Source organism: Thunnus albacares, chromosome 8 (assembly GCF_914725855.1).
Source record: "Thunnus albacares chromosome 8, fThuAlb1.1, whole genome shotgun sequence".
Lineage (NCBI taxonomy): Eukaryota > Metazoa > Chordata > Actinopteri > Scombriformes > Scombridae > Thunnus > Thunnus albacares.
In genome coordinates this window covers 15,885,347-15,910,590 of record NC_058113.1, presented here as the reverse complement: position 1 = coordinate 15,910,590, position 25,244 = coordinate 15,885,347, and the positions used below count along the sequence as shown (strand labels likewise).

Sequence of the window (25,244 nt, the reverse complement as noted above, 5' to 3'; positions counted from 1 at the left end):
CAAATGGAGCCTGTAAAGTTTCTTTATCTTTATTCTTCATCAAAGCATGTATTGGACAGATATTGATCAAGTACAAGATTGTTGGCAAGGAATCCAAGACAGACAGACACTGGGTAAGTAAAAAGAATTACTTTATTTTCTTTGTCTTACCCTGTGTGCCTCTTGACAATATTCCAAAAAAACAAATTAGAAATTGTACTTAGAAGGAATATTTGGCTTAATATATGTGAATTGCAGTGACTGCTTTTCCCTTGCTTGAAGTGTGCTTAGGGCATGACTCACTGGCAGCAGAGAGAAAAAGGAGGGAGAGAAACACACTTTGAGTGTGGTGTAGTAATCCCACAGCCACCACAGACGCCTTTAATTCACAATCTAAATGTAAACCCACAAGAGCATCCAGTTGCATCGAATGTATGAAATATATGTTGTATTGTGTAAGTTGATGCTGCTTTAGTTACCTTACAGGAAACTACCTCATGTTACTCTAACTCATATGATACTGTTTGTTGTTCTCATCTATCTCTTCTAAAATCTGTAAGTACAAAACATTTTTTCCTTTTGTTTCTTGGTTTATGATCCTCATCCATCGTTACTGTTCTGTAAGTAGTGAAATGTGCCTCTAAAATGGCCTCGAACAACACTAAAGCTCAGGCAATAGAAATGACACTTCCGGAAATTCCTAAACACTTACAATCCAAAATAAACCAGATTTGAAGGGAAAAACAAAAGATAAACAAAGATAAACTTTTAATTCCACCTGGGTCATTCTCCTCCAAAAAAATGAAAATGATGACGGACATCATGAAATCCAGGAAAAGGACAGCTAATTAGGAATATCGGTAAACGTGCGAGTGCACATCACAGTGGGAAAAGATAGCATCAGAAGTCTGCTCTCCAAAGTCACCAAAGACACCTAAAAGCCAACGTGTGTCTTTCTCTGGGTCCCCAGAGACGACTCAAGATGACTCAGAGGAAGTTAAAACGGTCATATCAAAAATAGATGAGGCCTTGTGTGCAGAAATTTACAAAATACACGCAAATGTAAGCTCCAACACTCTCCTACTGCTTAGTAATGCTATAATGCTCAAACATTCTGAAATATGTCAGATCAAGCTTAAACATCCAAACCAAGTTGAAAGACAGGCTGCTGCCATGTGCTATGCATGGGCTAATTTGCACCCGCATCCAACCAAAAAGAAACTGCTCCTACAAGTAATCACAGGAGGATTTAGTGCTGAGTGGTTTTCTTTCAGTGAGAGTTGTGTTTTTAAAATTGCTGGCCTTTATGCAAAAAGAACAGCTAATCACATTGGCAGTTTATGGCCGTTTATAGAATATGCCACCGTGCTACTGAACACTGATGTTACCTTCAGGGATACAGACATAAGAGTAACTGCAGGACCCTCTCCACCTCCCTTAGATCAGCCGCCATCCAACAGCGCATCAAGTAATGCAGGACCAGCTCATACTATTGCTCAGATAGTTAAAAAGTCAAACAGTTGGAAGAGAGAGGCAGACAGAAAAGGTAGAAACTAAAATAGTTAAACCTAGTGACACTGTGGGCAAGAAAACAGACAATAAAGCTTCACAAAAAGCACTAAAACAACAAATAGAACAGGTGACTGCAATAAAGTTTTGTTTCTGGACTACAGAAAAACATGCAGACACAAAACATCATGAGTAATAGGATTATTTTCAAACACAATACTTTTGAAAAATATATGTAAACTGAATATATGTGAAATGTATTGTACAGAAAATAGCACATTAACAGTTGCAACTGTCTTGACCCACATAATAATCACATCAGTGAGAGGACACACAGATGGACTGCAGCAGTTCTCCTGGACCAATCAGGAATGTTCTTGTTCATATTATGCATTGGCGTATATTGCATCATCGTCAGTTGTCCATTCAGTCTGTTTAAGAAATAAGATGAACTTACTCTCTTCTTTTATGCATGGAAATAATGAAATAAAACTCTTGAGCAATAAAGAGAACATAACATACCTCCATGTTGCCATATATATGATCATTGCTAGGGTACTGTTCATTATCATAGCACATCTCTTTCCTGAGGACAGAAAACAAACACGATTTCACATTAATTACACAGACACACTCTCTTACTGCAAGTTTTGAAACTAATCATTTGTTTATTCTAAACTGAGGTGAATATTTAAAACCTTGGTGTTGTAGAGTACTGGGGGACCTCCACAGTTTTGTGTGCTGTCATGGTCTGCATTTGAGATGGTGGCACATCTCCAGATCTCCCCCTACTGGTAGAATAATGGTATCTAATTTAGGACATTGAAAAAAACCTGTTGACATGCTGAGCACACACTATCATGCCCTAAAAGCACTTGCACGCTGATCTGCTCTGCAAATTGTGGTCAAAGGCCCATTTCTGCTCCATAAATAGACATACATTTCCTATGCATAGACACACATGACTTATATTTGACAAGTAGATTGAACATTGTGGTACATTTCTGCATACATTGTTGTTCTGATGTTTTTAAAATGTTTCACACTTTTTAAATGCAGTTAAATATAGTTGGAAAACATGATTAAAAAGAGAAACATAATTAATTTTAGAACATTTTCTGCAAAGGCCTACCATTTCTTAACCACTGCCACCACTATTAGTATCACCAAAATCGCAGCTGCAGCTCCACTGGCAATGGCAAAATAAAGAGTCGGTATCTCACCTGTTTAAACAGAACCCATATGGTGTCATTTTTCTACTGTCTATATGGTAACAGTCTGGAGGCACATCATACAGACATGTAATACATACTTGAAATTCTAAATATTTCTTACTTTTATCCGGTAAAGTTAGTGTGATGTTGGCATTGCCCACCGTGTTGTTTGCCACACAGTGGATGATTCTAAATGATCCCAAGTTTGCCTGCAGAGTCCCAATGGACACAGGTCCATGGATTTCTACCTTGGTGCTTGACAGGACTCTGTTAGAAAGCAAAAAATGGACCATGCTGGAGGGCTTGGACTCTACAATGCAGATGCACTTCACCATATCCCCCTCTGAGGAGCAGGAAGAGACGTTCTTAATCTCAGGGGCATCTGTAAAACATAAAAATTAGATAAAAGATTATAAATTATGAGCCCCTCGCACTCAAATCAAATTCTCACCTTCATCATTACACTGTTCACTTACATGACACGTTGAGTGGAACAGGGCTTGATCTGCCCTGTCCCATTTTGTTGATGGCAATACAATACAGGGCACCTGTGTGTCTGGAGACGTTTTTCAGCAACACACAATTAAAGGATATGGCTGGCAATTTTCTATATTTTTCTTGTTATTGATAAATCTCATGTGCAATGCCAAACCAACAATGAACTGAACCCTACTTACAAGTATTGTGTGTGTATCCAAAGCCTGATGTAAATTCTTTTAGAAATTTACAATGTGGCACAAGTATGATATTTCAGGCTTTGGATACAAACAAAATACTTGTAAGTAGGATCAGTTCATTGGTGCTTTGAGCTAAATGTTAACAACAGCATTGCAACGTCTTTACTGACAATGCCAACATGCTGATGTTCAGCAGGTATGATGTTTAACATGTTAACTGTCCTATATCATAGCTCCCTTTAGCGTGTTAGCAAACTGATAATGAGCACTACACACAAAGTGCATCTGAGGCTGGGAATGGTGTATTTAGTCATAAACCAGAGAACCAGACCATTTAAATTTATTTTTGATTTGATGGAAAGGTCAGGGGATTAGCAAAATGATTACAATTCATGCTGAGGGGCAATTAATGTGTGTAATCAATCCATTTGTTGAAAAATCACAAATGTTAACCTCATGGTGTTGCTAGACAAAAAGTCAAGGAATCATCCTTGAATCTTTGTACAAAATTTTATGACAATCCATCCAAGAGAGATATAGATGAAAGGGACCAAAATAACTTCATAAAGCCATTAAAGAAAAGGTTCACAATTTTTCAAGTGTGTCTTAAAACAACAGTCAGGTGCCCACATGAACACTGAAAGAGGTTTTCCTTGCAGTAATCATTCCATCTGTTCATACTGGCTATTAAAAGATCTTCAAATGTGCTTTCAATGTAAGTAACAGGGCCAGAAATCCACAGTGTGTCCACATGTCATTTTGTGCAAAAGTGCATTTAAAAATTTATCTGAAGCTGATATGAGGCTTCAGCAGTCTGAGTTAGTCAAATCAAGTGGATATCTGCCACAATTACAGTCTTTTTAGCATCAAATTCCCTCTTTGTGTTTCCTCAGACAGTGTTTCCCTGTTGAGCTGCAGTGGAAGTATAGTAACAAAAAGAGGAACTTTGGCACTAAAAAGACTGTAACGTTTAAATATATCTACTTGATTTGATTAATTTGGGCAGCTGAAGCTTCATATTAGCTTCAGATGAACTTTTAAATATATTTTAGCACATAAGGAGGCTTGGAGAATCGTCGCAACTGTACAATCAACTTTCATTGATTGTACACTTACTTACAAGTACATTATGAGGGGATCTTCTAATGGTCAGTATGAACAAGAACAATGATCATGGCAAGGAAAACATTTCAATGTTTATTTGTGCACCTGACTGTTGTTTTAAGACAGACTTGAAAAATTGGGAACCCATCCTTTAAGCAGGTTTTTAGCTGCAACTGAAGAATCACAGAAGCAGACAGATTGGATGAGATAATGTCTTCATGCAGCCAGCTCATCCAGTGTACAGTAAGTGGTGCAGCATAATGCAGTTTTTCCTACAGTATGAATTCTGTACTTGGAGTCCTCTGATTCATGAAGCCATGGGAGCTTTTTTTATACAGAATGTTTTATATAGTATGTGTATGCATGTGTGTTGTTAGCTTACACATAGGGAAAAAATAAATCCAGTATGTATAACAACATATGGTTTGGTTGGTTTAAATTTCATTTCAAGATTTATTCTCAAAGGCATTTAACTGATGCGTTTTAACCCCAATTTGGTCTTATTCTTTAACAATTTTCACTTGATTTTGATTGTTTATTCAAAATCTTTTTGTCATATTTTTGCACTCACTGTAGTGCTATATAAACAAACTTTTACTTACCTACGTAGCATATTTTCAGCACTGGCTTTTATTATTGCCACTGCCATAGACACTTACATTTCACTTTGAGGACCTTGGATGTTTTCTGGTGCTGCCCTCCCTTGTATGTTACGGTGCATTGTAAAGGCTTGTTGCTATCAGTGCGGGTGGGTTGAAAGGTCAGCGTGGACGTTGCTTCCCACTGGCCATTTTCAAGCTGCTGTGGTTGGAAATGTTCTTGTCCAGAGTGACTCCAGGTGAAGACAGGGGGAGAGGCGGGGCAGGAGTGAGACACAGAGCAGGACGCAAACACCTTTACACCCTCTTCCACTTCCTCTTTCACAGAGAAATTGATGGGATTTGGTTCAGCTAGAACAACATACAACAAGTTTCATGATAAGAAAAGATCGTGAAGGCTTTTGCACAGAAAAAGGAAGTGAGAGCACATTGTGTCTTTTATATTCTGTTTATATATTAAATAATTTTTGAGCACTTAAGTTGACAAAGATAAAATAAAAAATCTTGAAAATCACAAATCATGAAATTGCTGGAATGACATAAGGTTACCAAAATACAACACCAGAACTGAATACTAAAATATGTTATGAAGGGATGTGGGGTAAAGGTATGGAAAGATTTTACTGTTTTATTCAGATTTATTCAGTGTTTCCAAAAAATAATAATATATTCAGCTCTTGTCCAAAATTGTATCAGTGTTCTAAAAGTGTAGAACTTATTTTATGTTGCTACCGATTCAACTGTTTCACACCCCAATCACATCTCAAATTCAAAGATTTTCTGTCTGATTTTGAGCTTCAGGACAGATAAAAATTGACTCAACTGCCCTGAGACTTTAAGAGCATTTCTGTTGAATCTCATACATCTGTCTGGAGAAATGAAACTGTTTAAATGTTGTATGATCAAAGATATTTAAAGCGAGAGGAGAACAATCCGTTATGATAGCATAAATAAGGAAGTGGGCATAGTTTGCATAGTTGTCGACATTACAGTGTTTGAAACCTAAATGACCATTATTACCAACAAATGTGTGCTGTTCCTGGACTTTTTTTGAGGAAGTTACAAATGTAACTTTGCAAGAAAGATAACTGAAACAAACCATCGAGGTGAAGGCTGCTGTATGGTTAAAAAGTACCTTTACTGTACCAGTGCTCATGAGCCTTTTTTGCCAGTTATTGTAATGGAATCTTGGTTCATTGTGAAAAGTTACTGTAAAATCACATTTGTAAAAATAAAATAAAATAGTAATTCAATATCATGTGGAAAGCAACCAAATTACTGTAAGATGTTCTTGAATACTGCATCCTGACCTCATGCTGTTCACTGATCTCTGATCCAAGCAAATGACCAGTGAAATCAGGAAATGCAAATTACTTAAAGGAAAACATCATGGGAACAACACTTAGATTAAAGACAAACTGTTAAAGATGCTTGTTGCTAATCCAACTTACTTATCATTGTAATGGAGACTTTGTTCTGCAGGTAAGAAAAACTTTCATAGTTTCCAATTTCGATCCTGAAATGAAAAGGCCCATGGTCACTTTGTTGAAGAGGATCAATCTTCAGTGAACAGTTCTTCTGTCTGACATCTCCCACCAGCTCGGTTCGACCTTGATACTGCTGCATGATTTTAGAGGCAACAGGGTGATAGATAAGCTTATTTGTGTCCTCCTGCCAAGTCCCAGTGAATTGAGTGACCGTCTTCCTCGGGTCAGGGTAGTTATATGAGCAGGGAATCACCACACAGGATCCAGGGAGGCCTTTAACTGAAGATGGCACCTGAAGCGTCCAAGACGAGGCTTCAGCTTGAATAACTGAAATAAAATGCAAAGGAAAATGAAACTGAGAGAGAGCAGATGAAAAGGTATCTTTACTTGTAATTGTACTTCTTGTGAGCAGTAAATTATTTCTGCTGGATATTCAGAGAATGTACCATACCTTTCAGGAAAAGGAAGAGAAACAGAGTTTCCATCTTGTTCTCTCACGGTCAGACCTGCAAATAAAGTGACAGATATTTCCAGGCTTGTGTGGCACCACTGTCATTTCCCTCTGGTGAGAGATGACTTGTCTAGTTTGCATTCCACTTTTAATACTCCACACATCCGCAGTGTCAAACACAAAACCAGACTGTTGTCTCATCTGATTTTGATATTGAATTAATCATAATTTATTATTACTTATAATTTAATTTCTGTATTCATTTTTGCCATGTCCTGTGCTCTCAACCATTCTCACCCAAGCTCTATATTTTTTCAGGTTTTAATGTCATACACAAATACAAAAAAGAGAAAAAAATGGTCAATTTTCTCTGATATTATATTTCTCTTAATATAATTAAAAGCATTGGCTGCAATATGTATCACACTGTGAGTGCCACCCTGCTGCTCCCACTTCTCTCTTCGAATATAGGCTACAGGATTTTGACATATTTTAGAAATCTGAACTTCTTCAATTTTATTTTTGTTTTGTTTTGTAAGGTATATTAAGCACTTCATGAAACTTAGACCTCTGTTTAGCTCATGTTCACTGACCAACAATCCCAGCCAGCACATTTTAAAACTGTACAAACTGTATTTGCTTCAGAGAAAATACTTTGATAACAGTGTGCTAAGATATAATATAAGATCCAAGGTGAAAACAAGGACATTGAGAAGTCAATGTAAAAAGCAAATCCTCCTTGAGTATTGCCTTTGGTCAACTGTTAATTACAGTAAATCTTCATTGAGAAGTTCAGTTAATGAGGAGAAAAACTTTTTCTATGACATTTATTGTACCTTACACTGGTATGTGTCTATCACTGATGCAGATGAGTCACGACAGGATTTTCTTCGCTCAGTTGATGTTTACAGCTCCTGAAGTCACAGGATGTCTTGTGCCCTGCTTGTATTATTAATATCTTAACATCGATTTACATCAACATCAAGTTGAAACAAAAAGTGTTCTCATACTGCATTTGCACTCAGTGCAAAATTAAAAAAGAACACCTCTCTACTTTTGCTTCATTCTCCACTCTCACGTTACACTGAGGGCTCACTTCCTGTTCTATTGTTCACACCTACGGTTTTGTGGTGAGAATGATCACTCTCTTAGCTGAAGCCCTCTATGACAGACAAAATCATGTTACAGGAATATCACAGATGTTGCTTCTTTGAATATTAAATCCTTGGGTTTTTGTGTAGGTTTAATTGTCCATATGGAGTTGAGCAGTTCATGGACCCTGATCTCCAACAAAAGCAGGGTTCAGCATTCCGTCCCTGTTTGGATAAAAACTCTCACTGTCTTGAACAGCTAGGTCAGCATAACGGATGCTGTGTATGAGGTGGACCTTTTTCACAGAGAAGCTCTTCTTTGTTTTAACACCCCAGAAGCCTCTGGTGTAACGTTGAATGAGAGGTGGTCAAGCTCCACCATTTTAAAGACAGTTCTGCTGGGCAGATGGAGGGCCTGACTCTGTCTGTCATCAAAGGAACAGTTAGTCAGATCTCTCTGAATGAGGTTAAACACAGCAGTCTTACAATCAGTTGTTTGTATTTATCAGCAGTCAGTCAATCAATCTCTTACAAACCCCACTCAATCATAAACACACAATTAAAATATTAAAACATTTCTTTATGACAAAGACAAGAATAGCTAAATCATATTCACCACTTTTGATAGTAAGATGTATGAATATTCTGTTAGGATCTCTGAAACCATGATGAAAGTACCGGTAACTACTAGAATGCAATTTTACACCTCAAAATGTTCCAGTATCCTCCCCGAAGTGGTCTTTAGCTCAATGAGTTATGAATGATTTGAGGATCCAAACCTTCCTTTCAGAGGTCATAACCTGCAAAGAAATGTACCGATGTATGACCTCAAGATGTGTCATGCATAATGTTATTCATACATGTGCTTCACTGAACTGTAACCCTTGTGCCTGAAGCCATGATTTTTGGCAAAGGTGTGTATTTTTTATCCAATTTTTATTTGATTATATTAAGTCTATAATACACTGTGTAGAAACAATACTAACTTTCAGCATGTTAGGGCCCTTTTAGGTCCCACTGAAACCCATTAAAACCACACATTTTTTGATACCATGGTTGCTACTGCATAAATTCATGCATTCCGTTTTATAAGACTTTAAAACTGAAGCCCTAGCTTCAAAATTTTAGTTTTTACTATTTTTCAGCTGATTGAGCCACTTTCTCTTTTTAAACCCTTTGTGCAAAATGCATGCTACATTCATGGTTCCACTAGGGGCATTGATCCTTTATTATGATTACTGCAGCCAAGTATATTACAGCTTCAGTGAGTTGTATGTGTGGGTAGGGATGTCTAAATGTGATGTATGTGTGTGTAAGGACAAATTGGTGTTTGTGTGTGGCCAAAATACAGACACTCAAATCCTTATGGAAAACAGCCCAATGTAAACCCATACAAACTGTATTTTTTGATCCCCTGGGCCACAATATTGTATAAACATGCATTCTATTTTATTAGGCTTTCAAACTGAAACCCTAGCTTCAAAATTGTAGTTTTTACTATTTTCCAGCTGATTTTCTCCTGTTTGCCCTGAAGAACAAATACCATTAGAATTTCTCTCCACTAAGGGCTATGCCAGGGGCATTTCATGCATTATCAAGTTTTGCAAGACATTGTACCAAATTCGTTCATTTAAAAATGGTCTGTTTGTATTGATATGGATGTCCAAGGGTGGTATATGTGTGTGTATGGAAAAACTAGTGTGTGTGTGTGTGCGCAGATAAAAAGAGGTCATTTATATGGGCTGCAGGACACATTACTCCTTTCTCCCTCTCTCTCTCTCACAGAGACACACATTCACACACCTTCAACCCCCTGCTCGCACTCATACACACATGCACGTGCAGGCCTTCTGACTCAATAAAGGATATTATACCTGATACAGATGCCTACATAAGTTACAGTACAGTATGTGCTATTGAGCTTTGAAGAGGCGTGTGTGTGTGTGTGCACGCGCACGTGCATGCTTGGAGTGACAGAACAAGTGCATATCTGTCACTATGTGTGTATGTGTGAAACAAGAAAGCAAGCAAGCAAATTTTATTTATATAACACCTTTCACAGACACCGGTCACAAAGTATTTCGCAGTCAAAGAAATAAAATCAAATACAATCAAAATAAACAAAAACAAAGACACCAGATAAAATATAGTACAGACAAAATAGAAAAATTAAAACGTAAAATTCCACATGCTACCCGATTCCACATGCTACCCAAAAGCCTGTCTGAACAGATGGGTTTTTAGCTGCTTTTTAAAAGAGTCCACAGTATCAAAGGACCTTAAGCTTATTGGGAGACTATTCCAAAGCTTAGGGGCTGCTGACTGGAAGGCACGATATCCCCGAGTCTTAAAATGTATCCGAGGTGCATTTAGAAAGCCCTGGGTGGAGGACCTACGAGCTTGGTTTGTGATGCAGAAAGTCTGTCATATACTGCGGAGCCTGGCCATGTAGGGCTCTATAACTGAGCACCAAAATTTTAAAATTCATTCTAAAATTAACTGGAAGCCAGTGCAGTGAGGTTAAAATAGGAGTAATATGTGACCATCTTTTGGATCATGTTAAGAGCCTAGCAGCAGCAGCAGCATTTTGGACAGTTTGTAAGCAGTGTATGGAAGATTTATTAAGGCAGGTAAAAAGAAAATGACAGTATTCCAAACGTGATGAAATAAAAGCATGTATTAGCATCTCCATTTCATTTCTTGATACAACAGACCAGAGTTTGGCTATGTTTCTCACGTGAAAGAAATCAAGTCAGCGTCTTAATGTGAGCTTCAAAACTCATGAATTAGTCAGTCTATGACACACACACGTATGCATACACGCACACACATGCACAGACACAGACCTACTCACTCACTCATTCATTTCTGTTCTGAATTTTTGAATGTTAAATGTGGAATTTTATTAAATTTTGTAAAATAAATGTTCAAAGTGATGTTGTATTTATGCTATATTTCTAGAGCAAAATAAGGAAATATGCTATTAGAAAGTAAAAACTTTGAAGGGTAATAGAACAATCTTTCATGTTTTGGATTTTATTTATTATAATGTCTTTTTGTTTTTACTTTAAATCAATTTTTAAATTTTGTTTTAAACTGTGCGATATAAATAATTATTATTTAACGTAATGTGAAAAGGGTCACTTGTAGTAACAAACCAACAAAGAATTATCACACAATTCTCTGCAGCCCTCAGACCTTTGTTGCCTCTTTTAGCTAATTGTTTTAAGTGTGTGGACTGCATACTGAGGTCCAATCACAATGACAGCAGAATTATTGATTAATGAAATAATGCTTATTAAATGCAAAGGCCTGCGATCAGATGTCCAATGAGACAATGTTGCTCTGTGTCTGCTAGTTGTGTAAGCAAACAACTGTGTGTGGACCAGCTTGTCTTAGATTTCTTCTGCCTTATTGTGGCCAAAAAAGTATCGATGCAACTTTGTATAATTCTTAAAAAATGCATGTCTGAGTGAAATGTGGTTAAAGTGTAAATTCTACACAATTAATGAAGGAAACTTCTCACCTATAGCAGTGAAGTTCTGTTTTTCACTTCTCATGTTTAGACTCTTCTGATTCGTACATATAAAAAGGGGAACAAAAAGCAACACGATGATATCTGACATATAAATAAAAGCACATATCTTATCAAAAATAACAAGAATACACCTATCAGATCAGTGATGCACTGATGTGTGAAAGTTTGCAGTCAGAACAATACAGAACTAGTTGCTAAAATATCTGTGAAGATACAAAACCCTTACACTGCCTCTTACCTTTGGTAAGAATGGCCGACTGTTATTAACTGTAAAATAGATCAATTGTTTAATGATTTTTCCGTTGCATTTGCATTTTGACTACTTTAAGGATTCAGCACCCTGCTGTATTATTGTGAGTTGAGCATGTTGCATCATAGTTTTCCATGTCTTTCTGTAGTATCTCTGTAGAAATGCTCATTTGTGAAGGAGACGTTCAAATGTTAAGTATATGGATATATGTTCGTAAAAGAATGGTCTAATAAATGCCCTGCCATAATGATTTAATCTACAGGACCTCTGTCTCTCTGACTTTCATGGTGATCTAAAAAAGTCACATCAAAAATAGATGAAGCCTTACACACAGAAATTCACAAAATATGCACAAATGTAAGCTCCATTACTCTCCCGCTGCTTAGTAATGCTCTTATGTTCAAAAATTCTGAAATATATCCGTGGAAGTGGACGTGGTTGATGTTCAGCTGCAGTAGAGAGAGGTGTAGAAATGGCTCAGGAGAGCAGTGCCAGGTGAATTGATTGGCACAGCTGGTGCTTGTTGGCTAATTGTACTCTCCCTTTCAAATGCAGTAGCGTGCAGTAGTGTGCTGGACCTCAGATGACTGCTGCACATCACAGAGACAGACAGGCTAACTGTCAGAGATTGTTTGGTGAAGGCCGAAACTATTATTTGGTGGGACTGAGTTCTCTGTGACTGATCTGTTGTGTTGGTGTTGTATGCTGAGGGAACTCACGGTAGCAGCTAGACTTGCTACAATACCAGATCAAATAAAAACATCCGAACCAAGTGGAAAGACAAGCTACAGCCAAAGAGAAATTGCTCCTACAGGTAATCACAGAAGGATTTGGTGCTGAGTGGTTTCCTTTCAATGAGAGTTGTGCTCTTAACTTTGCCGACCTTTCTTATAAAAAGAACAGCTAATCACACTGACAGTTTATGGCTATTTATAGAATATGCCACTGTGCTGCTGATCACTGATGTTACAGTCAAGGATACAGACACAGGAGTAACTGCAGGGTCCTCTGCACCTCCCATAGATCAGCTGCCATCTGACTGTGCATCCAGTAGCACAGGACCAGCCCAGACCTCCATTCAGACAGTTTATAAAGTCAAACAGCTGGAACAAAGGCCAACAGAAAAAGCAGAAACTAAAATAGGTAAACCTAGCAACAATGTAGGCAAGAAAACAGACAAAGCCACATAAAAAAGCACTAAAACAACAAATGGTTAGCAATGCAACACACCTGCTTTTCTCATACAGAGTCAATATATTTGAATGGATAGTTAGTCATTATTTTATTTTTGTTATCCTCATTTTAGACAAAGAAATATGCCATCATCCTCCACAGAGGCCAAGAGTGAGTATAAATATCATGGAAATATCTGGATATCAGATCTTGCCTATTGTGATTTCAATAGGACATTTTACATACACTTTAAGTCGAAAGTTTTTTTTAAAAATCCTCCTTGCCTTTCATATATAGAAAATATTTCAATGTGTTTTTTTAATAAATATTAGTGGTATCATCACAAAAACTGGCATTTCAAGGGTTAAAATTCTGAAAATTAATGAATATATGGTAGTCATGATCAGGACTGAAGTTAGTTAAAAAATTAACTCAAAGAGGAAAAAAGTTTGATATATATTTTTATGGCAGTTTTTGATGGGGACCTTTTAAGTCCCTAATATGCTCTATTGATACTATAATAAAGCGAGGCCCAAAGGTTAAGTATCTGTAATTTTGTTTATTAATCACAATGTGAGTTTGTGTGCCACTGTTGCATTTGTCAATAGATAATTCTCCTCTAACATTTTCAGTTTCCCTGTATTTTGCATTTCAACTTTGTTTTCATGTAGATTTGTTTCATGTAGACCAGTGCTAATAAACTATTTTAGCATGACTGCTTTAGGCCTCATCTCCCAAGCTTCAAATAAATGTTCACAAACAAAACCAACCATTTTGTTACTTGGCAGCATCTCTACTTTGACTTAAGCTGCAGTGTCATAGTGGACAGAAAGACAAATCAGGGAGCAGTTACTACCCTTGACTCACTTTTGTTAGTTAAATTTGCATCACTGTAACCAAACTGCTGCAAGTAAAACATCTCCACAGATTAAATAAAAATAGCCTCCGTCTGCTCAAAGAAAACTTTACTTCAATTCTTCTACATGCTTCAACTTGAACTAACTTTAACCAATCTGAAGAGAAGAAACACTGAATTTCATGAACTCTGCATCACGCTTCACTTACTGAGTTTGTTTCCAGGCATTGTTTCACTCTTCAGTGACATCTGTGGCTGTTGATCAGTCTTAAAGCACCACCATCTGACATGAAGGAGTACTGAAAGTGGCCAATTCATTAAAAAACATTCATGGCAGTCAGAGTGTATTTCATCTCATTGTCCACACTGCAAAAAGGAAAGTTATATATTATTTTAGGATGATTAAATCTTATTTTTTCTTGTCAAAGACAAATAATCTTGTCAAGCACCATATGCACTATACATAATGGACTTAATTCAAGGTAACTGGTCTTTATTTGTCTTAGTAAGGTATTCAGGGTATTTTTCAGCTAGAGCTGACAAGAAACAAGTCTGAAAAGTGGATTGTATAGTTATCACACTACTATCTCTATTATGAGAGAACAAGATTGCTTTGCTTATTTAAAAAAAATCAGACCACAAACTAAAGAGCTTGAAGATATTAATTCCTAAACTGAGTCAAATTAAAAGGTAGGCCCTGGTATCCTTCTCATTGAGCCACATGCCACAACTCATAAACTGGGGTGACTTTAAAGACAAAAACTCTAGTTTCAAGCATCTTTAATGTGAATTTCTGACAGTTCATTGCTTACTGTATATGAAATACTAGTTTAAGGTTAGATTGTGTTTGATAGTGACTAGAGTATGATGCTAGTTTCAAGAAAACTTAAGTAATGGCACATTTTCTTGCTTGAAATGATCAAATTTCAGTAGTTCCAAGAATATGTTGTATTATTTCTATTAGGGGAGTTTTTTTCTGTGCAAACAGCAGTTTCTTTGGCACCTCTGGTTTCTGAGCTCCAGATTTGAGTCCAGTCAAAAGGCTGTGGAATAAAAAAACTAAGGGATAATATGACTTCATGAAACTCGAGTATAGCCATCACTCAAAGTTTTCTGAATGTCAATGGTTTGTCATTCAGTTGACTTTCATGTTTTGGATTTTATTTATTATAATTTCTTTTTGTTTTTACTTTAAATCAATTTTTAAATTTTGTTTTAAACTGTGCGATATAAATAATTATTATTTAACGTAATGTGAAAAGGGTCACTTGTAGTAACAAACCCACAAAGAATTATCACACAATTCTCTGCAGCCCTCAGACCTTTGTTGCCTCTTTTAGCTAATTGTTTTAAGTGTGTGGACTGCATACTGAGGTCCAATCACAATGACAGCAGAATTATTGATTAGTGAAATAATGCTTATTAAATGCAAAGGCCTGCGATCAGATGTCCAATGAGACAAAGTCGCTCTCTGTCTGCTAGTTGTGTTAGCAAACAACTGTGTGTGGACCAGCTTGTCTTAGATTTCTTCTGCCTTATTGTGGCCAAAAAAGTATCGATGCGACTTTGTATAATTCTTAAAAAATGCATGTCTGAGTGAAATGTGGTTAAAGTGTAAATTCTACACAATTAATGAAGGAAACTTCTCACCTATAGCAGTGAAGTTCTGTTTTTCACTTCTCATGTTTAGACTCTTCTGATTCGTACATATAAAAAGGGGAACAAAAACAACACGATGATATCTGACATATAAATAAAAGCACATATCTTATCAAAAGTAACAAGAATACACCCATCAGATGAGTGACGCATTGATATGTGAAGGTTTGCGGTCAGAACAATACAGAACTAGTTGCTAAAATATCTGTGAAGATACAAAACCCTTACACTGCCTCTTACCTTTGGTAAGAATGGCCGACTGTTATTAACTGTAAAATAGATCAATTGTTTAATGATTTTTCCGTTGCATTTGCATTTTGACTACTTTAAGGATTCAGCACCCTGCTGTATTATCGTGAGTTGAGCATGTTGCATCATAGTTTTCCATGTCTTTCTGTAGTATCTCACTCCCCAAAATCAAAAGCCAGTTTTTCTCATTTCGGAGACCTCTAGAAAGCCACATGCTAAATGAGACAAAAAATTAAAACAATACATAAATCACATTCTCATAATACTGTGGAAGAATTGAAAATGCACATCAGTGAAGCACCACACATTGAATCTGATCTACAACCTTTTTGTACTTACCTGCTGTGAGAGAAAAAGCATGAGAGAAATGCTCATTTGTGAAGGAGACGTTCAAATGTTAAGTATATGGATATATGTTCGTAAAAGAATGTTCTAATAAATGCCCTGCCATAATGATTTAATCTACAGGACCTCTGTCTCTCTGACTTTCATGGTGATCTAAAAAAGTCACATCAAAAATAGATGAAGCCTTACACACAGAAATTCACAAAATATGCACAAATGTAAGCTCCATTACTCTCCCGCTGCTTAGTAATGCTCTTATGTTCAAAAATTCTGAAATATATCCGTGGAAGTGGACGTGGTTGATGTTCAGCTGCAGTAGAGAGAGGTGTAGAAATGGCTCAGGAGAGCAGTGCCAGGTGAATTGATTGGCACAGCTGGTGCTTGTTGGCTAATTGTACTCTCCCTTTCAAATGCAGTAGCGTGCAGTAGTGTGCTGGACCTCAGATGACTGCTGCACATCACAGAGACAGACAGGCTAACTGTCAGAGATTGTTTGGTGAAGGCCGAAACTATTATTTGGTGGGACTGAGTTCTCTGTGACTGATCTGTTGTGTTGGTGTTGTATGCTGAGGGAACTCACGGTAGCAGCTAGACTTGCTACAATACCAGATCAAATAAAAACATCCGAACCAAGTGGAAAGACAAGCTACAGCCAAAGAGAAATTGCTCCTACAGGTAATCACAGAAGGATTTGGTGCTGAGTGGTTTCCTTTCAATGAGAGTTGTGCTCTTAACTTTGCCGACCTTTCTTATAAAAAGAACAGCTAATCACACTGACAGTTTATGGCTATTTATAGAATATGCCACTGTGCTGCTGATCACTGATGTTACAGTCAAGGATACAGACACAGGAGTAACTGCAGGGTCCTCTGCACCTCCCATAGATCAGCTGCCATCTGACTGTGCATCCAGTAGCACAGGACCAGCCTAGACCTCCATTCAGACAGTTTATAAAGTCAAACAGCTGGAACAAAGGCCGACAGAAAAAGCAGAAACTAAAATAGGTAAACCTAGCAACAATGTAGGCAAGAAAACAGACAAAGCCACATAAAAAAGCACTAAAACAACAAATGGTTAGCAATGTAACACACCTGCTTTTCTCATACAGAGTCAATATATTTGAATGGATAGTTAGTCATTATTTTATTTTTGTTATCCTCATTTTAGACAAAGAAATATGCCATCATCCTCCACAGAGGCCAAGAGTGAGTATAAATATCATGGAAATATCTGGATATCAGATCTTGCCTATTGTGATTTCAATAGGACATTTTACATACACTTTAAGTCGAAAGTTTTTTTTAAAAATCCTCCTTGCCTTTCATATATAGAAAATATTTCAATGTGTTTTTTTAATAAAAATTAGTGGTATCATCACAAAAACTGGCATTTCAAGGGTTAAAATTCTGAAAATTAATGAATATATGGTAGTCATGATCAGGACTGAAGTTAGTTAAAAAATTAACTCAATCAAAGAGGAAAAAAGTTTGATATATAATATTTTTATGGCAGTTTTTGATGGGGACCTTTTAAGTCCCTAATATGCTCTATTGATACTATAATAAAGCGAGGCCCAAAGGTTAAGTATCTGTAATTTTGTTTATTAATCACAATGTGAGTTTGTGTGCCACTGTTGCATTTGTCAATAGATAATTCTCCTCTAACATTTTCAGTTTCCCTGTATTTTGCATTTCAACTTTGTTTTCATGTAGATTTGTTTCATGTAGACCAGTGCTAATAAACTATTTTAGCATGACTGCTTTAGGCCTCATCTCCCAAGCTTCAAATAAATGTTCACAAACAAAACCAACCATTTTGTTACTTGGCAGCATCTCTATTTTGACTTAAGCTGCAGTGTCATAGTGGACAGAAAGACAAATCAGGGAGCAGTTACTACCCTTGACTCACTTTTGTTAGTTAAATTTGCATCACTGTAACCAAACTGCTGCAAGTAAAACATCTCCACAGATTAAATAAAAATAGCCTCCGTCTGCTCAAAGAAAACTTTACTTCAATTCTTCTACATGCTTCAACTTGAACTAACTTTAACCAATCTGAAGAGAAGAAACACTGAATTTCATGAACTCTGCATCACGCTTCACTTACTGAGTTTGTTTCCAGGCACTGTTTCACTCTTTAGTGACATCTGTGGCTCTTGATCAGTCTTAAAGCACCACCATCTGACATGAAGGAGTACTGAATGTGGCCAATTCATTAAAAAACATTCATGGCAGTCAGAGTGTATTTCATCTCATTGTCCACACTGCAAAAAGGAAAGTTATATATTATTTTAGGATGATTAAATCTTATTTTTTCTTGTCAAAGACAAATAATCTTGTCAAGCACCATATGCACTATACATAATGGACTTAATTCAAGGTAACTGGTCTTTATTTGTCTTAGTAAGGTATTCAGGGTATTTTTCAGCTGGAGCTGACAAGAAACAAGTCTGAAAAGTGGATTGTATAGTTATCACACTACTATCTCTATTATGAGAGAACAAGATTGCTTTGCTTATTTAAAAAAATCAGACCACAAACTAAAGAGCTTGAAGATATTAATTCCTAAACTGAGTCAAATTAAAAGGTAGGCCCTGGTATCCTTCTCATTGAGCCACATGCCACAACTCATAAACTGGGGTGACTTTAAAGACAAAAACTCTAGTTTCAAGCATCTTTAATGTGAATTTCTGACAGTTCATTGCTTACTGTATATGAAATACTAGTTTAAGGTTAGATTGTGTTTGATAGTGACTAGAGTATGATGCTAGTTTCAAGAAAACTTAAGTAATGGCACATTTTCTTGCTTGAAATGATCAAATTTCAGTAGTTCCAAGAATATGTTGTATTATTTCTATTAGGGGAGTTTTTTCTGTGCAAACAGCAGTTTCTTTGGCACCTCTGGTTTCTGAGCTCCAGATTTGAGTCCAGTCAAAAGGCTGTGGAATAAAAAAACTAAGGGATAATATGACTTCATGAAACTCGAGTATAGCCATCACTCAAAGTTTTCTGAATGTCAATGGTTTGTCATTCAGTTGACTTTCATGTTTTGGATTTTATTTATTATAATTTCTTTTTGTTTTTACTTTAAATCAATTTTTAAATTTTGTTTTAAACTGTGCGATATAAATAATTATTATTTAACGTAATGTGAAAAGGGTCACTTGTAGTAACAAACCCACAAAGAATTATCACACAATTCTCTGCAGCCCTCAGACCTTTGTTGCCTCTTTTAGCTAATTGTTTTAAGTGTGTGGACTGCATACCGAGGTCCAATCACAATGACAGCAGAATTATTGATTAATGAAATAATGCTTATTAAATGCAAAGGCCTGCGATCAGATGTCCAATGAGACAAAGTTGCTCTGTGTCTGCTAGTTGTGTTAGCAAACAACTGTGTGTGGACCAGCTTGTCTTAGATTTCTTCTGCCTTATTGTGGCCAAAAAAGTATCGATGCGACTTTGTATAATTCTTAAAAAATGCATGTCTGAGTGAAATGTGGTTAAAGTGTAAATTCTACACAATTAATGAAGGAAACTTCTCACCTATAGCAGTGAAGTTCTGTTTTTCACTTCTCATGTTTAGACTCTTCTGATTCGTACATATAAAAAGGGGAACAAAAAGCAACACGATGATATCTGACATATAAATAAAAGCACATATCTTATCAAAAATAACAAGAATACACCTATCAGATCAGTGATGCATTGATATGTGAAGGTTTGCGGTCAGAACAATACAGAACTAGTTGCTAAAATATCTGTGAAGATACAAAACCCTTACACTGCCTCTTACCTTTGGTAAGAATGGCCGACTGTTATTAACTGTAAAATAGATCAATTGTTTAATGATTTTTCCGTTGCATTTGCATTTTGACTACTTTAAGGATTCAGCACCCTGCTGTATTATCGTGAGTTGAGCATGTTGCATCATAGTTTTCCATGTCTTTCTGTAGTATCTCACTCCCCAAAATCAAAAGCCAGTTTTTCTCATTTCGGAGACCTCTAGAAAGCCACATGCTAAATGAGACAAAAAATTAAAACAATACATAAATCACATTCTCATAATACTGTGGAAGAATTGAAAATGCACATCAGTGAAGCACCACACATTGAATCTGATCTACAACCTTTTTGTACTTACCTGCTGTGAGAGAAAATGCATGAGAGAAATGCTCATTTGTGAAGGAGACGTTCAAATGTTAAGTATATGGATATATGTTCGTAAAAGAATGTTCTAATAAATGCCCTGCCATAATGATTTAATCTACAGGACCTCTGTCTCTCTGACTTTCATGGTGATCTAAAAAAGTCACATCAAAAATAGATGAAGCCTTACACACAGAAATTCACAAAATATGCACAAATGTAAGCTCCATTACTCTCCCGCTGCTTAGTAATGCTCTTATGCTCAAAAACTCTGAAATATATCCGTGGAAGTGGACATGGTTGATGTTCAGCTGCAGTAGAGAGAGGTGTAGAAATGGCTCAGGCGAGCAGTGCCAGGTGAATTGATTGGCACAGCTGGTGCTTGTTGGCTAATTGTACTCTCCCTTTCAAATGCAGTAGCGTGCAGTAGTGTGCTGGACCTCAGATGACTGCTGCACATCACAGAGACAGACAGGCTAACTGTCAGAGATTGTTTGGTGAAGGCCGAAACTATTATTTGGTGGGACTGAGTTCTCTGTGACTGATCTGTTGTGTTGGTGTTGTATGCTGAGGGAACTCACGGTAGCAGCTAGACTTGCTACAATACCAGATCAAATAAAAACATCCGAACCAAGTGGAAAGACAAGCTACAGCCAAAGAGAAATTGCTCCTACAGGTAATCACAGAAGGATTTGGTGCTGAGTGGTTTCCTTTCAATGAGAGTTGTGCTCTTAACTTTGCCGACCTTTCTTATAAAAAGAACAGCTAATCACACTGACAGTTTATGGCTATTTATAGAATATGCCACTGTGCTGCTGATCACTGATGTTACAGTCAAGGATACAGACACAGGAGTAACTGCAGGGTCCTCTGCACCTCCCATAGATCAGCTGCCATCTGACTGTGCATCCAGTAGCACAGGACCAGCCTAGACCTCCATTCAGACAGTTTATAAAGTCAAACAGCTGGAACAAAGGCCAACAGAAAAAGCAGAAACTAAAATAGGTAAACCTAGCAACAATGTAGGCAAGAAAACAGACAAAGCCTCATAAAAAAGCACTAAAACAACAAATGGTTAGCAGTGCAACACACCTGCTTTTCTCATACAGAGTCTATATATTTGAATGGATAGTTAGTCATTATTTTATTTTTGTTATCCTCATTTTAGACAAAGAAATATGCCATCATCCTCCACAGAGGCCAAGAGTGAGTATAAATATCATGGAAATATCTGGATATCAGATCTTGCCTATTGTGATTTCAGCATAATGTATTTTTTCATTTGAGAATGATTTAAACTAACTGCACTTTTTAACATTAAATTACATCCATTATACCCTCATAGAGCACACTACCGACTGGTAAAATATGGAAAATAGAAATATAATATAAAATGTTAAATTTAATAAAACACCAACAAGTTTTCATAGAAAGGTGATACTGTTTTCTTTTCGTGTTACAATCAACAGGACCCAAAAATAACCAGCTACATTTGCTGTAGGGAAAAAACAAACAAAGGGAGATCATCAGGATCAACTTTGGTCTGTATGCCTGGGTCCAGTGGTTCAGCTAGGGGGGCATGGTTTAGAGAAACCTCCTCCCCTTCTTTCATTGGTGCCTTAGAGGAAGAGCTGTGCCAGATGTCCCGGTGATCCACTGTGGAGAAAATGACCTTGGGAACATCAAGAGCATCAAGCTTGTCGCAGGGATCAAGCAGGACCTGCAAGATCTCCACTGACCACTCCCTCAGATGAAAATCATCTTCTCTGCCATCACCAAGCGATGCTGGTGGAGGTCTGCCCACCCTAAGAAGATAGACAAAGCCCGGCGCTTTATTAACAGTGTGATGGCCACCTTTGTTTTGTCTGTAAGTGGAAGCATTGGACAACATACTCAGATAAAGCATCGAGGTCCTAGCAATATTTTGCATGACAGAGTTCATTTCACTGTTCTGGGAAATAATATATTTAACAAATATTGCCCAGTGTCTGAAAGACCAAATCCAATAGGCTGATGCTGGATTTGGATTTCCCACTAATGTTTTGGCAGCAAAAAAGAGGCCAGGATTTTACACTTTGTGATGTTTGTGCCTTTTTTTTTTTCTTTTTTTTTTTTTTCAAACAACATACGAAGGTAGCCATCACACTTGTCAGTTCTGTCACAGCTTTTCCTCTCCCTTCTTCTTCTCCAAACCCTTACCTTTACCCCAGCCATTTCACCTGATGTACTTCCTCAGTTGTTTATCCCCATGGTGAATGCAGCCAGGGGTTTGTGCAGTCAGACAAAAGTTCTGCCTGTTTTTGTGCAAATATTTTTTTTTTAACTCTAGTATGCATGCCTCTGATTTACTGTGGTATTACACACTATTAGAAGAACAAACAGTTTATGTGAAAGAATTCCTGGGTAAAGTTTTTTGCTTAACATACAAGTAAAGACCTTTACCTTACATCACATTAGGTTTTATTTAATGCTGTCAAAGAAAACATACATAACAAAACAAATGCATTTCTCATATACCCCTGGGACAGTTGACAACAGTTAATGTTGAACACAGAAGCTCTGCCTCTCTAAGATCAACTGCTTTTGAACTTTCTTAAACACCGATCTGAGTGACAGTTTATGCCAATAAGTTTAAGGCTAAAGTATTTTTGTCCCTGACTTCCATATGTTGGATTGTTGGACAAATGTGTAGCCCCTCAAGTAAATAAACTCCTAGATGGAATACTTGCACAGTCAACACATGGTTGTTGTTGTTAGGTGCAAACCACTGAGAACCACTTGCGCTTCTGGCAGAATGATGTTTGTGAATAGTGCAGTATACTGATCATTTTCCTGTCCACACACTCATAACAGATACAACAGCCAACAAAAACAAATTAAACACAACTTCTAACTTATATTGGTTAACTTTACTTCATTGCCTTGTGTTGGGATACTACATCTTCCTCTCAACTCCTCAAGAGGTCCTCCACTGGAACTGCTCCTGTCCTTATTGGTGTCATCACTGTAGTCTGGGTTCATGTGTGCGAAAGAAAAGAAATGTCAAAAAAAATGTTCTTGAATACAACAAGATGAAATGTTACCTTTGTTCACAAGGTAACAAAGGGAAAATAATCATTTGTGGTAATCAAAAACAAGATATTTGATGAAAACCTGGACTATTAAATGGTAAAATGCATTTATTTCAAAGATATAACCAAGAAACACTTAGTCATGACTGAAATAACAGGGAATGAACACAGGTAATTTCTGACCCATGTGCTTTAGAAGGGTAGTGATACAAAAAAGATTTTTATTCAAAAACTAAGAGAGGAAAAATGAAAATAAGGATTTGTGATGATGAATTGAGGAATGCCTGGAATACTGAATGATGAAATTAATTTATTGCAAAAATATAGAAAATAAAAACTCAGTCTGGTCACTTTTCACACATTATGTGCACAAGCATGATAATCGACATAAAATACATAGCTACGTTACCTTTCAAGATGAAATTACTCACCGCCTGAGAAATCTTCCATTTGTCAGCCTTTCCCCAACTGTGGTGAAACTTTCCAACTTCCAAGTAAACTCGGAGATTCGCTCATTTTTAACTCATATCGGTCTCTGTCTTCTCACATGTATTAATGTTATAGCCTGTAACAAACAGACGAAGATAGTAAATTACACATCGATGGCGAAGACTCAGATGATGTAGTTCAATAGTGCATTCGCGACTCAAATCGATGGTTGAAACTTTTATCGTGACGTGGTTTGTCCAAGTGTTGGTGTACCTAGATGTCAAAAATGGCGGAGCGGCTCACATTGACTCAGATTGCGCAGTGACAATCGTCTTGCACTCACCCAATTCCATATAAAACATGTGTCTGTTGGCATATAACAAATGTCGTGTCCCTCGTTATCTGACCATCAGATGTGTAAAAAGATGTGTGTGTATATGTGCGTGCGTGCGTGCGTGGGTTAGTTGAAAGAGAGGGAAGAAAGAGGAGGGAAAGCGACCGTGACGGAGAGGGAAGTGGTTCCTTTGTCCACAGAAAGCGCACGTACGGACGGCAGTCTGTAGCGCACATTGTCTGGTTTCTGATCGACAAAGCAACTTACTATCTCACTCGGGTGTTTGTCCCGAGTGGAACAAACACTAAAACAGTCTAGCGTGGGGAACACAACTAAACAGGCAGCAAAGTTCAAATACTCCTCAGAGTAAAGCAGAACAAATGGACTCGGCAGTCCGTCGATTCACACAACAAACATAGTGATGAAGCTTAAGAAGCTAAAAGCTAACAACAAGACTGATGCTGAGAATAATACACTATAACACTGTCTCTGCCCAGACTTAAGCCTCTTTCTTGGTCGCTTCAGAAAGCGAGCAGGGTGTGTGTTTGGGTCCGTCTCTGGGTCCAGCTCAGTTCCTCGGCTCGGATGTTGACGGGGCCTTCCTCATGCTTTCGGCGGGTTTCACGGCAGCTGGTCCTCGGCGGCGTGGCGAAGAAGAAGAAAATCCTTTTCTTCATCTGCAGGCAATGAGAGTGCTGGTTGCAGCAGTGGTCTCTCTCGGATCCGGTAATTGTGTTCGGTTGAACACAAGCGAAGTCTCGTCTCGTCCAGCAAGGGGAGAGTCTTCCAGTCGGTGTGGGAAAAGCAAGTGCACGGGGTTACCGCCTTCAGTAAACTGGCTCAAGGAGGCAGCAAGTCTTCCCCTAGGGGTGGTGACGTCAGGGCTGTGTCGCCGGGACTTCCTCTGTGCTGGAGCATCTCTGCCAATGAGAGACTACAGTTGCGACCATTTCTGGTTTAGCACCTAGGTGCGAACTGAACAGTGCATATTGGGTAATGGAGTCTGAAATGGACTTTCTTTGTTCTCAACTGGGTGCCCTTTCCTGTTATCAAGCTGTGTGGGTTGCATGCAGGCCTGCCT

The 25,244-nt window shown here is 37.6% G+C and overlaps 1 protein-coding gene and 3 long non-coding RNA genes across 11 annotated transcripts; 1 reads left to right on the top strand and 3 right to left on the bottom strand.

Moving 5' to 3' along the window:
* Positions 1-13: 13 nt before the first annotated feature.
* On the bottom strand, positions 14-7,994 carry LOC122987072 (myelin-associated glycoprotein-like). 2 transcript variants are annotated; one of them, XM_044358718.1, is made up of 9 exons: positions 7,857-7,994; positions 7,021-7,075; positions 6,534-6,896; positions 5,143-5,433; positions 2,824-3,084; positions 2,621-2,711; positions 2,187-2,279; positions 2,011-2,074; positions 14-1,919 (listed from the first exon to the last, which is right to left on the bottom strand). In XM_044358718.1, exons 2-9 carry the CDS (start codon positions 7,052-7,054, stop codon positions 1,875-1,877), a joined length of 1,242 nt encoding a protein of 413 aa, XP_044214653.1. In that variant the 5' UTR covers positions 7,055-7,075; positions 7,857-7,994; the 3' UTR covers positions 14-1,874. The 2 variants fall into 2 exon arrangements, with proteins under 2 accessions (XP_044214653.1, XP_044214654.1); XM_044358719.1 differs by lacking the exon at positions 2,187-2,279.
* A 4,712-nt stretch (positions 7,995-12,706) lies between these two features.
* On the bottom strand, positions 12,707-15,919 carry LOC122987103. 3 transcript variants are annotated; one of them, XR_006404450.1, is made up of 4 exons: positions 15,828-15,919; positions 15,579-15,624; positions 14,138-14,294; positions 12,707-13,002 (listed from the first exon to the last, which is right to left on the bottom strand). It is a non-coding gene; the product is annotated as an uncharacterized LOC122987103 (long non-coding RNA). The 3 variants fall into 3 exon arrangements; XR_006404451.1 differs by having other exon boundaries at positions 14,138-14,227; XR_006404452.1 differs by having other exon boundaries at positions 15,579-15,621; positions 15,828-15,918.
* Positions 15,920-18,339: 2,420 nt separating this feature from the next.
* LOC122987102 lies at positions 18,340-24,294 on the bottom strand. 5 transcript variants are annotated; one of them, XR_006404448.1, is made up of 6 exons: positions 24,173-24,294; positions 23,810-23,965; positions 23,243-23,340; positions 19,977-21,294; positions 19,727-19,772; positions 18,340-18,377 (listed from the first exon to the last, which is right to left on the bottom strand). It is a non-coding gene; the product is annotated as an uncharacterized LOC122987102 (long non-coding RNA). The 5 variants fall into 5 exon arrangements; XR_006404447.1 differs by lacking the exon at positions 18,340-18,377 and adding an exon at positions 18,386-18,444; XR_006404449.1 differs by lacking the exon at positions 18,340-18,377 and adding an exon at positions 18,386-18,444 and having other exon boundaries at positions 19,727-19,769.
* On the top strand, positions 20,918-23,244 carry LOC122987104. The gene is made up of 3 exons (XR_006404453.1): positions 20,918-21,005; positions 21,498-21,535; positions 21,799-23,244. It is a non-coding gene; the product is annotated as an uncharacterized LOC122987104 (long non-coding RNA).
* Positions 24,295-25,244: the final 950 nt, after the last annotated feature.